This window comes from Anomaloglossus baeobatrachus, chromosome 3, assembly GCF_048569485.1.
Source record: "Anomaloglossus baeobatrachus isolate aAnoBae1 chromosome 3, aAnoBae1.hap1, whole genome shotgun sequence".
In the NCBI taxonomy this organism is placed as follows: Eukaryota; Metazoa; Chordata; class Amphibia; order Anura; family Aromobatidae; genus Anomaloglossus; species Anomaloglossus baeobatrachus.
Genome location: NC_134355.1, coordinates 133,107,151 through 133,123,256, shown reverse-complemented (window position 1 = coordinate 133,123,256; position 16,106 = coordinate 133,107,151). Strand labels below are relative to the sequence as shown.

General features: G+C 50.3%; 1 protein-coding gene across 5 annotated transcripts in view; it reads right to left on the bottom strand.

Annotated features, from left to right (window-relative positions):
- Positions 1–16,106, bottom strand: part of MAP4K3 (mitogen-activated protein kinase kinase kinase kinase 3) — a 345,207-nt gene that overhangs the window by 118,427 nt on the left and 210,674 nt on the right. For all 5 annotated transcript variants that reach the window (XM_075339445.1, XM_075339446.1, XM_075339447.1 and 2 more), the window contains exon 8: positions 515–587. In XM_075339445.1, coding sequence (XP_075195560.1) covers positions 515–587 — 73 coding nt within the window. The remainder of the gene's footprint in view (positions 1–514; positions 588–16,106) is intronic.

Sequence of the window (16,106 nt, the reverse complement as noted above, 5' to 3'; positions counted from 1 at the left end):
TATATGTGCATGTAGCAGAGCTGTATGTGTGCCTATATGTGCATGTAGCAGAGCTGTGTATGTCTATGTGCACGTAGTTTGCATGTAGCACACTATCTATCATCTTTAACACATAAAAACTTGTATTTTTAAAATTCATTTAATTCTGGTACATGTCAAATGGACGGCACACAGATGTCACATGAATATCATTGTTGTGCTGTACATGTTTTCCATAGTCCCATAGAACTGCATGAGCCCTTGTCATCCATACTGCTGGTAAGAAATGAAAAAACGGTCCCTGTTAAACACATTTCACCGTGTACAACTGACATTTAAGTAGCACCCTAAATTATAATGGGTAAATGTGTATATCTGTCTCCGGTTCATGTGAAAACAGATATCACATGTACCGAAAACACTGATGTGTGAAGAGGGCCTTAAGGAGATTTCCAAAATGATCCAACTTTGGGAATTATAACTTTATTGCCAAATAAATTAACAGAAAAACAACAGACAAAATTAAATAGCTTACCAATATGGCGTTCCAATGAAGGATTTTCGTTTTGCTATGGTGGCTGTTATTTGAGCAGACACTCCAAAATCAGCTAAAAAGTAAAGAAAGAGAAAAAAAGGATAAAAAAAAATAACCGTCTGGCTGCAAAACCATTACTTGGCTAAACATATAAGTAAGGAAGTACACTAAAATGTTTCATTGGAGAATTGTAGTGGTGTGTGGATCAGAGCAAAGAGTAAAGGCTGCTTTACATGGTACGACCGATTGTGCGATTTCACAATCGATCGTACCCGCCCCCGTCCTTTTTGCGTCACGGGCAAATCGCTTGTCCGTGGCGCACAAAGTCGGTAACCCCCGTCACACATACTTACCTCTCGTGCGACCACGCTGTGGGCGGCGAACGTCCACTTCCTGGAGTGGGAGGGACGTTCGGCGTCACAGCGACGTCACACGGCCGCCGGCCAATAGAAGCGGAGTGGCGGAGATGAGCAGGATGTAAACATCCCGCCCACCTCCTTCCTTCCACATAGAGCCGGCGGCTGACGCGGGAGGCAGGTACGCGATGTTCATCGCTCTTGTGGTGTCACACGGAGCGACGTGTGATGCCACGGGAACGATGAACAACCTGCGCCCGATTTCAGAACAGATATTATGGAACCTAGCGACCAGTACACGACTCACGATTTGTGAGCGATACTGCGTCGCTAAAAGGTGTCACACAGGCCGGCATCGCCAGCGATGCCGGATGTGCGTCACAAAAACCGTGACCCCGACGATCTATCACACGATAGATTGTCTGGTGTAAAGAAGCCTTAAGAATCCATTCACACTGCACAATTCAAAGTGTAAACTGGCCGCCAACTAGCAACACGTTTGCCATCTTTTGTTTTGTAATGGACTGTGAGCTGGTGGAATGATACCAGCTGCTGTGCCACCTACTATACACCGCACTGGGGGACGGACTCTTGTTCATTATGTTTTAGCACACAAAGAAATTCATCAGAGGCATGGAAGATATTGTACAGCAGCACTGAGCTGTGTGGATGTCAATCAAGCTCTGGGTTGACTTTAGGACTTGTTTGAAAACTCAGCACAACCTTTCTGTGTCTCCCTCTGCTTATTTCCTCACTACTCCTGCATTCAATCTCCATAGAATATAATGGGCTGTGTAATCGGACATCTTCTACTATTGATTTAAGCAAAGTCTGTTGAAAAACCAGTTCCCTTTGAACCAATTCATAGGGTTCTTGGGTAGTAGTGGCCCCAACCTCTAGCTTGCACTAGCCTCAATTCTTTGTAGATCCGTGTTTCTCAATGTTTTTAAGTAACCCTACTAAAATAAATTCCACCTCTGTACCGTGCCAATAAGAATCAACATAAGAACAGTTTAATTACCATGGATCCCCAAAAATAAGACAGGGTATCATATTAATGTCTGCACCAAAAGAAGCATTAGGGCTTCTTTTCAGGGGATGTCACAGTTTTGCCTCCCCATCCACATGGCTAGTGGGCGGAGCCTTCTCTCGGGCCTCACTTCCGAAGCTTGGATGCTTTAAATACTGTCATCTCCGGTGAACCAGCGCCGGATATAAGCTTAGCGCTGCTTTGCCTGTGATTGCTGGTTCCTGTAAGTGTGATCTTGATCTATCCCCTCTCTTTGTCCTCGGTCTATCTCTGTGTTCCGTCCCCTAGTCGTTCTGTCATTTCTTTGTCCCACCTCTTTCCTTCACACAATAGCCCCGGTTGTTCCCCCCTCTCCTACCTCCCAACTCGGTTTCTTCCTCTGGTACTGACCTCGGCCTGACCTCGACCCTGACTCTGCTCGCTCCTCCGGTCTTCCTTCTCCCTGTACTGTGTATGACCCGGCCTGCCCGACCATCCCTCGCTTCTGCTTTCCGGCTGATGCTGCGAGACACTACACCAGCACACACTGTGAGTTCCCCTCATTGCTTATTCAGCTCCGTGTAGTGTCTTTACCTGCAGGACTCCAGCTCCCCCTAGTGGCAGCTTGACAGGATGTCTTATTTTTACATTAACAATAATCTACATTTATTCTTGAACAAAAAAAAAAAATCAACATTTATTCAAATATAGTCAGGTCCAAAGCCAAACCAAAGCCATGGATCTTCTGTCGAGACACAAAACAGTATGAGTTGGCAAGTGCCGGGTTGTCACACACAGATGGGGTAGTCCTGCTGGTGTTACTCCCATCACAGGTGCGCTAGGTGCCGTCAGGTTCTTGGCGTTCCAGCTGCTTTCTTCCACGTTCCACTGAAGCGAAGTAAAGCGGTTGGTTCCCCCTGGTGAACAAAAAAAGCCACAACGCTCTAATATAACGGGCTAGGGAGTGCAGGGATGCTAGCCAGACCAGACTACCCGATCTGTGTGTGAGAGCTTGCCACTTGCCAACACTTATTGTTTTTAATCTTGTGGGGACCTTTTGAGAGCCATTCTTTCGAGGGTGTCTGCTTTCCTTGGTGAAGGGTCTATCTGTCCGGCTGCATTTTATTGCCAATTTGTTTTTACTTTTTTACATGTATAGCTGCCTGGACACTAAATATATTTTTTATGAACTGTAACTAGGGCTTATTTTTGGAGTAGGTCTTAGATTTCCTCAAAAATACTGAACAAGTACAAGTGCACATAACACAGGTTTAAAGCCTAGGTTCTTGAACATTTCTCTTGGAACAACTGCACTGAAAAAGCAGTAATATCTGTTCTAAAAAAAACATCCACAATCTGTCCATATACATTACTAGTAGTTTGGGAAGCATGGGGTTCTATGCATTTATGAAGCATCGGGGGGGGGGGGGGGAAGGATTGATGACCTTGAACTCCATCTTTCTTCATGAATTAGGGGAGTTATTACTTGTCATCTTCTCTTGTTCCCTGATATCCAAACTACATTTACTAATTTTGACTTCATAATAAAAGGTCAGAAGAAAAGCTACCCTTAGTCATCAATGCCAAAATGTATAATTGGTGGAGGAAGGTTGAATTAGATGGACCTAGGTCAGTCATGGCGAACCTTTTACAGGCCGAGTGCCCAAACTGTAGCCCTAAACCCAATTTTTTTTCCGAAGTACCAACCAATCCTATTATGTAAATAATTGATTGTAACCTTACCTTTGCAGTCTTCTCTTCAGCAGGGGGCATCACGCTCATGCTTACCACACATTGAAGCTGAGCCCCTGCCCTTTCCAGACACAGCAGTTGGATTGATCTTTCTGGAAAAAATTGCAGCATATTAGATAGAGATTTTAGCCTGGAATGCAATCAGATTTCACCCTGCAATCCACATCTACATTTCAAAGTCTGAACGACCTGAAATCACATAAAGATGTACGAGTTGCTCCCCTCCCCTTTATTATGTAGTTCTGTCCCCCTTCCTGGCCACTTCCTGGTAAACATGTCCCCCATCCTGATATATTTCCTACATTCTGGTATATTTGTCCCCGTCATGGCCCCATCCTGGTAAATATACCTCATTCTGGTAAATGTCCTCCATCCTGGTAAATGTACCCCATTCTGGCATGTTCTCCCATGCTGGTAAATGTACCCCATCCTGACATATTGCCCATCCTTGTAAATGTTCCCCCATCCCGGCATGTACCCCATTCCTGGTAAATGTCCTCCATCCTGGTAAATGTTCCCAATCCTGGTTAATTTACCCCCATTCAGGTAAATGTACCCCCATCCAGGTAAATGTCCCCCTTCCTAGCATGTACCCCTTCCTGGTAAATGTTCCCCTTCCTGGTAAATGTACCCTATCGTGGCATGTTTCCCCCATCCTGGCATGCATGTTTCCCCCATCCTGGCATGCATGTTTCCCCCATCCTGGCATGCATGTTTCCTCCATCCTGGCATGTATGTTTTCCCCATCCTGGCATGCATGTTTCCACATCCTGGCATGCATGTTTCCCCATCCTGCCATGTATGTTTCCACATCCTGGCATGCATGTCATCCCCCCCATGCTGGCATGTGCATTCCCCCTCCCCCATGCTGGCATGTGCGTTTCCCCACCCCCACCCCACGCTGGCATGTGCGTTCCCCCACCCCCACCCCTCGCTGGCATGTGTGTTCCCCCACCCTCACCCCACGCTGGCATGTGCGTTCCCCCACCCCACGCTGGCATGTGCGTTCCCCGACCCCCACCCCACGCCACGCTGGCATGTGCGTTCCCCCACCGCCACCCCACGCTGGCATGTGCGTTCCCCCACCGCCACCCCACGCTGGCATGTGTGTTCCCCCACCGCCACCCCACGCTGGCATGTGCGTTCCCCCACCCCACGCTGGCATGTGCGTTCCCCCACCGCCACCCCACGCTAGCATGTGCGTTCCCCCACCCCACGCTGGCATATGCGTTCCCCCACCCCACGCTGGCATGTGCGTTCCCCCACCGCCACCCCACGCTGGCATGTGCGTTCCCCCACCGCTACCCCACGCTGGCATGTGCGTTTCCCCACCGGCACCCCACGGTGGCATGTGCGTTTCCCCACCCCACGCTGGCATGTGCGTTCCCCCACCGCAACCCCACGCTGGCATGTGCGTTCCCTCACCGCTACCCCACGCTGGCATGTGCATTCCCCCACCCCCACCATGGCACAGCCGCACACGAGTTATAAAAAAAAAAAAAAGCAACACACAACTCACCTTCCTGCACATGCTCCCCCGCTGCGCGCCACTGAGTCCTCAGTTATAACGCATCCAGAAGACGTTATTACGCCGCTGCTCACTGATGCTCCTTTGTCTCCTAGGCAACACACCTGCAGCCAGGGGGAGGAGGAGTGTCAGAGCGAGGAGAAATGTCTCCTCCGCTCCAACACAGTTTTGATCTGCCGGCGCGACTGCACTAGCAGATCAAAGCTGCAGGATCAGGCGACAGCACGCGTGCCATAGGTTCGCCATCACTGACCTAGGTCTTTTTTCAACCTAACTATGTTATCCTATCTCTTTGGAGCATGAATGAATTTGAGTGCACAAAGACTAAGTAGCATGATCATCTCTATGCACTCCAGACTTCAGTTCTTCCATATTTTTGTCATCATAGTCACAGCATTGAGGTGTCTTCTGGAGAAAGGTACAGGAGATAGGTTATTCCTTTCCCCTGCAACAGCCTTCGCCTTCTTTTAGATCAGGGGTGGGGAACCTCCGGCCAGCGGGCCGTATACGGCCCGTGACGACTTTTTATGCGGCCCCAGGCACATTCCCGGTGACCGCTGTGCTCTGGCAGCAGCCGCACTTTTCCCGGCTGCCGGCTCTTTAAATCTCACTGCCTGATGCCTTGAGGGTAGATGCTAGAATGTACGGGCTCTATCCAGATCCTGACTTACAGGACCTGACTGCAGCCCATACATTCTAGGCTTAACCCCGGCCTGTGCTAGTGTGCTCTGGTGGGCGGGGTAAGCAGCACACTGCGATATGTCACAGAAGAGCTGCAGCAGATTTACCAGCCTCCCGGACCTGCTGTGTGTGACTCCTCCTCCCCCTCAATGTGAGTACGCAACCCATCGCTGCCCCCCCCCCCGCTAAGTGCTGTGTACCCCTCAATGCTGTGTGTACCCCCCAGTGCTGTGTACCCTCTCGTGCTGTGTGTATCCCCTAATGCTGTGTGTATCCCCTAATGCTGTGTGTATCCCCTAATGCTGTGTGTATCCCCTAATGCTGTGTGTATCCCCTAATGCTGTGTGTATCCCCTAATGCTGTGTGTATCCCCTAATGCTGTGTGTATCCCCTAATGCTGTGTGTATCCCCTAATGCTGTGTGTATCCCCTAATGCTGTGTGTATCCCCTAATGCTGTGTGTATCCCCTAATGCTGTGTGTATCCCCTAATGCTGTGTGTATCCCCTAATGCTGTGTGTATCCCCTAATGCTGTGTGTATCCCCTAATGCTGTGTGTATCCCCTAATGCTGTGTGTATCCCCTAATGCTGTGTGTATCCCCTAATGCTGTGTGTATCCCCTAATGCTGTGTGTATCCCCTAATGCAGTGTGTACCCCCTAATGCAGTGTGTACCCCCTAATGTTGAGTACACCCCTAGTACAGTGTGTACCCACTAGTACTGTGTGTGCTCCCCTAGTGATGTCTGTACCCCTTGGGTGATGTCTATGCCCCCCAGTGCTGTCCGCACCACCTAATGCTGTCCATGCTGCCACCAGTGCTGTCCGTGGCGCCCCCTAGTGCTGTCCGTGCCACAGCCAAGGCTGTCCATGCCCCCCTACTGATGTATATGCCCCAGCCCCCTCCTGTGATGTGTACTCCCAGTGTCTCCTGTAATTTATGCACCCCAGCCCCTCCTGTGATCTATATGCCCCCAGCATCTCCAGACCGAGACAAACCTGGAAAAGCACCTGTGAGAAACAAGATGATCAATATCACCAAACATCACAGTCACACCAAACAGAAGCAGCTCCTGCCTCCACAGAACGGGTGAGTTAATTAATCGTTTGACCAAATATAGCTGGGTTATTTTTCAAGTTGATAAGGTTGTGCGGCCCCCAAAGTTTAGTAGGAAATTCCAAATGGCCCCCGGCAGTAAAAAGGTTCCCCACCCCTGTTTTAGATCAATCTGCACAGCAACACTCTAGGTTCCTAATAATGATATAAAGACACACTAGGAATGCTACTTTGCGCCTTATTTTGTGGAAAGAATAAATAAAGGCAACAGAGTTGTAGAAGTTGAAGAACACCATGGGTTGTCAGGAAGAGCTAGTCAATTATTTAGAGATCCTCCCATATTGACCAGGCAGTGCTATAAAATCTAATAATAAATAGTGATGAGCGAGCATGCTTGTAACTACTCGGTACTCGCACGAGTATCGCTGTACTCGGGCTGCTCGGCGGGGACCGAGTAATCTCGCGATACTCGTGCTGTACTCGTGGTCTTCATTTCTGCATGTTGGCGCTCTTTTGAGAGCCAGCCCTCATGCAGGGATTGGCTGGCAGACCACTGCAATGCCACAGCCCTGTTAGTTGTGGAATTGCAGTGATTGGCCGGCCTGCACAGCGTGACCGAGCCTTTATACCGGCCGGCGCGCTGTGCTCTGCTCACAACTATCCAGACAGTCAGTGCAGGGAGAGTGTCGCTGATTCAGGGAAAGCTTTGCGGCCCTTTATAGTTAGTTCCGGAGCAGGCCTGCAAACAGTGTGACCAGAAGTCCTTCTCAGGACTATTCTAGTTGTATACAGGCAGGCAGGGTATAGCCAGGTCGGAGTACAGTAGCAGAGTCCTTCTCAGGACTATTGTTGCTATATACAGGCAGGGTATAGCCAGGTCTGAATACAGGCTAGTGACCAGAAGAGTCCTTGTCAGGACTATTGTAGCAGTATACAGGCAGGCAGGCAGGGTATATAGCCATTCCTAGTCGTGACCGTATACCAGCCTTCATCATATCTGGGGCTGGTGTACACAGTCTAAAACAGTCCAGATAGTGTCAGACTTCTCAGTAATTGTCGCTCCTAAAAACCAGTTAGGTTCTTATTGCGTCCGTGCTTGCATTTAAAAACAGCACGTGTGTGTCTGTCGGTGGCAGCGTACAGGTGCGCGTTTTGCACAAACTATTATATAACGCTCAAGTCTAGTGTATAATACACGTCAGTCAGCAGTGTCTGATAGTCAGACTTCTCAGTAATTGTCGCTCCTAAAAACCAGTTAGGTTCTTATTGCGTCCGTGCTTGCATTTAAAAACAGCACGTGTGTGTCTGTCGGTGGCAGCGTACAGGTGCGCGTTTTGCACAAACTATTATATAACGCTCAAGTCTAGTGTATAAGACACGTCAGTCAGCAGTGTCTGATAGAGTCAGACTTCTCAGTAATTGTCGCTCCTAAAAACCAGTTAGGTTCTTATTGCGTCCGTGCTTGCATTTAAAAACAGCACGTGTGTGTCTGTCGGTGGCAGCGTACAGGTGCGCGTTTTGCACAAACTATTATATAACGCTCAAGTCTAGTGTATAATACACGTCAGTCAGCAGTGTCTGATAGAGTCAGACTTCTCAGTAATTGTCGCTCCTAAAAACCAGTTAGGTTCTTATTGCGTCCGTGCTTGCATTTAAAAACAGCACGTGTGTGTCTGTCGGTGGCAGCGTACAGGTGCGCGTTTTGCACAAACTATTACATAACGCACAAGTCTAGTGTATAATACACATCAGTCAGCAGTGTCTGATAGTGTCAGACTTCTCAGTAATTGTCGCTCCTAAAAACCAGTTAGGTTCTTATTGCGTCCGTGCTTGCATTTAAAAACAGCACGTGTGTGTCTGTCGGTGGCAGCGTACAGGTGCGCGTTTTGCACAAACTATTATATAACGCACAAGTCTAGTGTATAATACACGTCAGTCAGCAGTGTCTGATAGTGTCAGACTTCTCAGTAATTGTCGCTCCTAAAAACCAGTTAGGTTCTTATTGCGTCCGTGCTTGCATTTAAAAACAGCACGTTTGTGTCTGTCGGTGGCAGCGTCAGGCTCCATATTGTCCCTGGATAGAGACGTGCATGATGGCCTGTAAACATGAAGTGCCCATTGTAAGGAAGTGGGTCTATTGTAGTATAGCCCTTAGGCAGGGCAGCCAAAAATTTGGAGGCTCCACATTGTCCCTGGATAGAGATGTGCATGAGGGCCTCAAAACATTGTTCCCATTGCAAAGGAGCGGGTCTCCTGTCGTTGTAATGCCCATTCAGAAAGAATGGGCGAAAAAATTTACCACTGGGGGTATACCTGAAACAACGGCTTAACTATTGTAACGGTCACCATGATGGCGCATGAGGAGAAGGAGGAGCAGTCCAGCGATTAGCCAAAGTCCAGAAGTGTGTTACCATGGGTGAGTGGAGGTACATGGCAAATTGCCGTTACAAACTTTAAATTCCGCTGTCATTTGCTGTTGGTGTGTGGTTAAGTCTGGCCAAATCCAACCCTTGTTCATCTTGATCAGAGTCAGCCTGTCAGCATTTACAGTTGACAGGCGGGTGCGTTTATCTGTAATGATTCCACCTGCGGCACTAAAAACACGCTCTGACAAAACGCTAGCGGCAGGGCAGGCCAGGACTTCCAAGGCGTAGAGACTAAGAGCCAATTCATGCCACGTGTCCAGCTTGGATACACATTAATTGTAAGGCACAGAGGAATGTCGGAGTACAGTTGTTTGATCTGCAAGGTACTCCTTGAGCATCTGGCCAAACTTAGGATTTCTTGTGGCACTACCCCTCACCTCAGGGGCTGTGGTATGTGAGGGGCTGAGAAAACTGTCCCACATCTTAAAGACTGTTCCCCTACCTCTGGCGGATTGGACTTGTGCCCCTCTCGGCTGTACGCCTTGGTTGTCCACTGATTCCTGACCTATGCCGCTAGCGTTTTGTGAGGGGAATGCTTTGCCTACTTCCGTGACTATGGCCTTCTGGAACTGCTGCATTTTGCCTGACCTCTCCGCCTCGGGAATAAGAGACATAAAGTTCTCCTTTTAGCGTGGGTCTAACAGTGCTACCAACCAGTAATGATTGTCGGCCAAGATGTTCTTAACGCGAGGGTCACGAGACAGGCAGCTTACCATAAAGTCAGCCATGTGTGCCAGACTCTTAACAGCCATCACTTCAGTATCCTGACCAACACGATGACTGAACATGCTGTCCCCCTCCTCCTCATCATCTACCCTGTCCTCTGGCCAGCCACGCTGAACCGAGGATATGACTGCATGTCATATCCTCAATTTGGCCAGAGAGTTGCTCCATGTCTTCATCCTCCTCCTTGTCATAGTCCTCCACTGCACGTTGTGATGAGACGAGGCTGGGCTGTGTGTTATCACCCACACCCACTACTGTTTCTTGCTCAAACTCATCGCGCTCCGCCTGCAATGCATCATGGTTGTTTTTTGAGCAGAGACCATTTTAGAAGGCAGAGAAGCGGTATGGTGACGCTAATAATGTCGTCATCGCCGCTCACCATCTTGGTGGAGTCCTCAAAGTTTTGGCGGATGGTGCATAGGTCGGACATCCATCTCCACTCCTCAGGTGTTATGTGTGGAGTTTGACCCATTTCCCGACGGCTTAGGTGATGCAGGTACTCAACAACTGCCCTCTTCTGCTCACATATCCTGACCAACTTGTGCAGAGTTGAATTCCAACGCGTGGGGACATCACACACCAGTCTGTGTGCCGGAAGATGCAAACGGCGTCTTAAGCCGGCAAGGCCGGCTGAAGCAGTAGGTGACTTTCGAAAATGTGCAGACAGGCGGCGAACTTTTACCAGCAGATCAGACAGCTCTGAGTATGACTTTAGAAACCGCTGAACCACGAGGTTGAGCACATGGGCCAAGCATGGAACATGTGTCAGCTGGCCTCGCCTCAAAGCCGCCACCAGGTTCCGGCCATTGTCACACACGACCTTTCCTGGCTTTAGGTTCAGAGTTGTGAGCCAGTGATCTGCCTTCTGTTTCAGAGCTGTCCACACCTCTTCTGCATTGTGGGGTTTGTTGTCACCTATGCAGATTAGCTTCAGCACTGCCTGTTGCCGCTTCGCCGAGGCAGTGCTGCAGTGCTTCTGTGTCGCCCTGGACAAGCCAGGGGCCACAGAGCACAACACTTAAACACCCCACACTCCCTGCAGGCATATCATAGTCAAAACACAAAATCCTTGTTGCCTTCCCCAGGGGCTGTTGTCCACACCAGGGTGTGGAGCCAGGCGGTTGGTCTCCACCCACCGAGGAGGAGGGAAAACACAGGCAGTGAGAGTTAAGCTAAGGAAGTGGAAGGAGGAAAGTAGTAGAGAGGAGAAAAGTGACAGCAAAGAGCCTGAAGTTGGTCCGGGTGTGTGGCCCGGACAGGACAGCAAGGTTGGCAGGATGTGGTGACCGTCTGCAGTGGAGGCCGATTGGAGTCTGCCGTAAGGACCGTGGACGGGTGGTGACCCGGCCGTACCGGACCGGTATACAAAGAGAAGCCAGCACCATTGGCAGAGGACTTTCGGATCCCGGCAAGGCTTGGTGTCGCCGTGAATTTGCCAAATCCGTTAGTGAAGGGGACCTCAGGGTTTCCAAACAGCCAAGTCCAGATAGAAGGCAACCGTCCAACCGTGAAGGGGAGACACCGCCACCGCCAAGGGCAACCATCTCCCAGGGCCAGCGCCTGTGGGCAAAAGGGGCTCCTCCGGCCCATATCCAGGTCGGGGAGCGGGTTACCGTTGGGAAACCATCACTACCAACACTTAACTTAGGTGCAGGGAGAGACAGTCATCACTAACCTGCAGGGAGGAACAACCGCAGCCGTCCGAGTGACCCGTCCATCCAGCCACTTGTTTTACCGTGATCTGTGTCATCATCATTGGGCTGAGTGAGTACCTCCGTGCCGTGCGGCACAGCGCTGCCCCTGCGACCCTACACTTCATCAGGCCCCGCAACCCGCCTGTCATCCATCTCTACCCCATCACCAGGCCCCGGGACAACCAACCCCCCTACCCACGGAGGGGAGAAATAACAACAAAGCTGCTCCCTGTCACAGGCTCCTGGGATCCCCGTCCAGAGCAGCGGTGGTGTCCACACAATCACCACAACCGTGGGTGGCGTCACGGACAATATCCCCAAAACCCAAACCACCCCTTTTCACTCACGGGCGAGTAGCGCCGCTCGAGTCCCCGGGATCCGGCCATCGCTCGAGCCAACGAGCAGCAGCAGCCGTAGAGCTGCGTCAGCCGGACCCGAGCAGTGGGAGAGCGCACCGTCCCCTCCTCCGCCCGCGACACTTCCAGCTTGGGACTGGTGTGGAGGGTAAAGTGGATCAGGATGTGCAGGAGGAGGAGGAGGCTGAGGAGCATGACATTCCGGAGCTGTAGAGTGTGTGTGAAACCCTGACTGAGGTAGGGCCTGTAAAACTTGGTGTGTGAAGGACGTGTTCCGTCCCTCGCTCAGACTGGGTCCCAGCTTGCACAATATTAACCCAGTGTGACGTCAACGAGATGTAGCGGCCTTGCCCACATGCACTTGTCCACGTGTCTGTGGTTAGGTGGACTTTGGCTGAAACAGCGTTGTTCAGGGCACGTGTGATGTTTTGTGACACGTGGTTATGCAATGCGGGGACAGCACACCGGGAGAAATAGTGGCGGCTGTGGACCGAGTAACGTGGGACAGCTGCCACCATCAGGTCGCGGAATGCTTCTGTCTCAACCAGCCTAAAAGGCAACATTTCCAGCGCAAGCAGTCGCGAAATGTTAGCATTTAGAACTGTGGCATGTGGGGTGTTGGCAGTGTATTTGCGCCTGCGTTCAAAGGTTTGCTGAATGGATAACTGAACGCTGCGCTGGGACAAGGACGTGCTTGATGATGGTGTTCTTTCTGCGTAGGCAACTGCAGGTGCAGGAGTGGAGGAGGCTTGTTCGCAGGCAGCATGGACAGGGGATTGGCTCGCATGCACAACCAGCGAAGACGTAGCAGTGACATCAGCAAGCACTGCTCCTGGACTCTGTTGTACTTCCCACAAAGTCGGGTGCTTGGCTGACATGTGCCTGATCATGCTGGTGGTGGTCAGGCTGCTAGTTTTGGTACCCCTGCTGATGCTGGCATGGCAGGTGTTGCAAATGGCCTTTTTAGAATCATCTGGAGCCAACTTAAAAAACTGCCAGTGTCAGAGTTCCGGGTTTTCCAGTTTTCTTTTGAAAGAGCTTGCCCTTTGTTAACATGGAGTTTTCTGTTCTGTTGCCCTACTTCCTGTCCATCTGTTTAAAAGCCGCCCCTAAAGCTTAGTCCAGTGCCTGAGTATACTGCTTCCTGTGTGCTCCTGCCCTGCAGCTTTTGGTTCCTGATTGTTATTCGGATCCTCTTGGAAAACAACCGACACCGACTCTGGACTTCATCTGGTATCATCTAGCTGTGCCCGGACTCCGTTTGCCGTCTTTGGTCGGCACTTCTGCCCGGTTCCTTCCGTTTAATACCACTCTGGACTCACATCACGTACGGACATTTTTGGACTTACCTATTGCCCTTTTGTGTCCCGGCTGCTGCGCATTTAGGGCTTCTGGGGTGATTGCCAGACAGTCCCTGTATAGGGGTTCGCTCTTGGTGGTCTCCCTGGGGGAGTCCGGTGCGCGGTCCCGGGAATTCCCTTTCGCTCCGTCCCTGGAAGGTATTTCCTGTATTTATGTTCTACTGTGTTTTTGTTCCGTTTATGTACATATTTGCTGGTTGCATATTATAAACGTATTGCACCAAGAACTCGTCTCTGGTTGTCATTGCCCTAACGCAATCGAAATCCTCAATACATACAATAGTATTACAGCCAGACTCGGGAAGACCTAACATTTGTACAGGCACCTTGTGTCGTGTTGTTCCGGGGAACAGTTGCCTGACGTCTGCCTGGGGCCACCACTCTGCTTCTTACTGCCTGTTGGGATGCTACGCCTCCCTCCCCCTGTGCACTGCTGTCCTCGCTCTGCATATCCTCCTGCCAGGTTGGGTCAGTTACTGGATCATCCACCACGTCGTCTTCCTCTTCCGCACCCTGCTCCTCCTCCTGACTTCCTGACAATTGTGTCTCATCATCGTCCACCCCTTGTTGAGACACGTTGCCAACTTCGTGAGAACGTGGCTGCTCAAATATTTGGGCATCTGTACATACAATCTCGTCATGGCCCACTTCAACAGGAGCTGGCGAGAGGCCAGAATTTGTGAATGGAAACGTGAACGAACAGCTCTTCCGAGTGTCCAAGTGTGGGATCAGTAATGTCCGTGGACGTGTACTCGGCCTGGTGGTAGGAAGGAGGATCAGGTTCTGAAATGTGTGGTGCAGTATCACGGCTACTGACACTTGACCGTGTGGAAGACAGAGTGTTTGTGGTGGTGCCAATCTGACTGGAAGCATTATCCGCTATCCAACTAACAACCTGTTGACACTGGTCTTGGTTCAAGAGCGGTGTACTGCAGCGGTCCCCAAGAATTTGGGACAGGACGTGCGAGCGACTAGATGTGGCCCTTTGTTGTGGCGAAATTAGAGCTTGCACACAACCTCGGTCTCTGCCTGCACCACCATCACGTCCACTTCCTTGTTCGTTGACAACGCCCTTGCGCATTTTGCAATGCTGTGCTGATGTGTATTCACTAGACTTGTGCGTTATATCCAAGTTTTTGCAAAACTCACACAAATGCAGCGGAAAGCTGCCACCAACAGGCACACACGTGCGGTTTTTAAATGCAAGCACGTAGGCACTAAGAACCTAACAGGTCTCTATCCAGGGACAACGTGGAGCCTCCCAATTTTTGGCTGCCCTGCCTAAGGGCTATACTACAATAGACCCACTTCCTTCCAATGGGCACTTCAGGTTTACAGGCCCTCATGCACGTCTCTATCCAGGGACAACGTGGAGCCTCCCAATTTTTGGCTGCCCTGCCTAAGGGCTATACTACAATAGACCCACTTCCTTCCAATGGGCAATTCAGGTTTACAGGCCCTCATGCACGTCTCTATCCAGGGACAACGTGGAGCCTCCCAATTTTTGGCTGCCCTGCCTAAGGGCTATACTATAATACACCCACTTCCTGACAATGGACACTTAATGTTTTGAGGCCCTCATGCACGTCTCTACCCAGGGACAACGTGGAGCCTCCCAATTTTTGGCTGCCCTGCCTAAGGGCTATACTATAATACACCCACTTCCTTCCAATGGGCACTTCAGGTTTACAGGCCCTCATGCACGTCTCTATCCAGGGACAACGTGGAGCCTCCCAATTTTTGGCTGCCCTGCCTAAGGGCTATACTACAATAGACCCACTTCCTTCCAATGGGCACTTCAGGTTTACAGGCCCTCATGCACGTCTCTATCCAGGGACAACGTGGAGCCTCCCAATTTTTGGCTGCCCTGCCTAAGGGCTATACTACAATAGACCCACTTCCTTCCAATGGGCACTTCAGGTTTACAGGCCATCATGCACGTCTCTATCCAGGGACAATGTGGAGCCTCCCAATTTTTGGCTGCCCTGCCTAAGGGCTATACTATAATACACCCACTTCCTGACAATGGACACTTCAGGTTTACAGGCCATCATGCACGTCTCTATCCAGGGACAATGTGGAGCCTCCCAATTTTTGGCTGCCCTGCCTAAGGGCTATACTACAATAGACCCACTTCCTTACAATGGGCACTTCAGGTTTACAGGCCCTCATGCACGTCTGTATGCAGGGGCATTGGTGAACCTCACAATTTTGGACTGCCCTGGCAAAGGAAAATACTACAAAGACTCACTTCCTCAAAATGGGCACATTAGACTCAAGAGGCCTTCATGTACGTCTCTTCTCAGGGACATCGGAGTGCCACACAATGTTTTCACGTAAAATCTTTCATGTATTAATCTCAAAAAGTAACATACACCAGCTCTATCTCACTATTGCGTATGTGCCCTTAACATTTCTGCCATGAAAAATCATTTTGGGGTCATTTTGGAAGGTTTTCTGGTGAGTCCGTAAAAATGGCGTGAAACGCGGACAAAATTGTTCACAGCTGTGACTTTTGAGTGATAAATGCTTCAAGGGGTCTTCCCCATGCTGTTGCCATGTCATTTGAGCACTCTTCTGAGACTTTTGTGACATTTTTAGGGTTTCTCCATGCTGCCGGGGGGGTCATTTCACAAAAATACTCGGGTC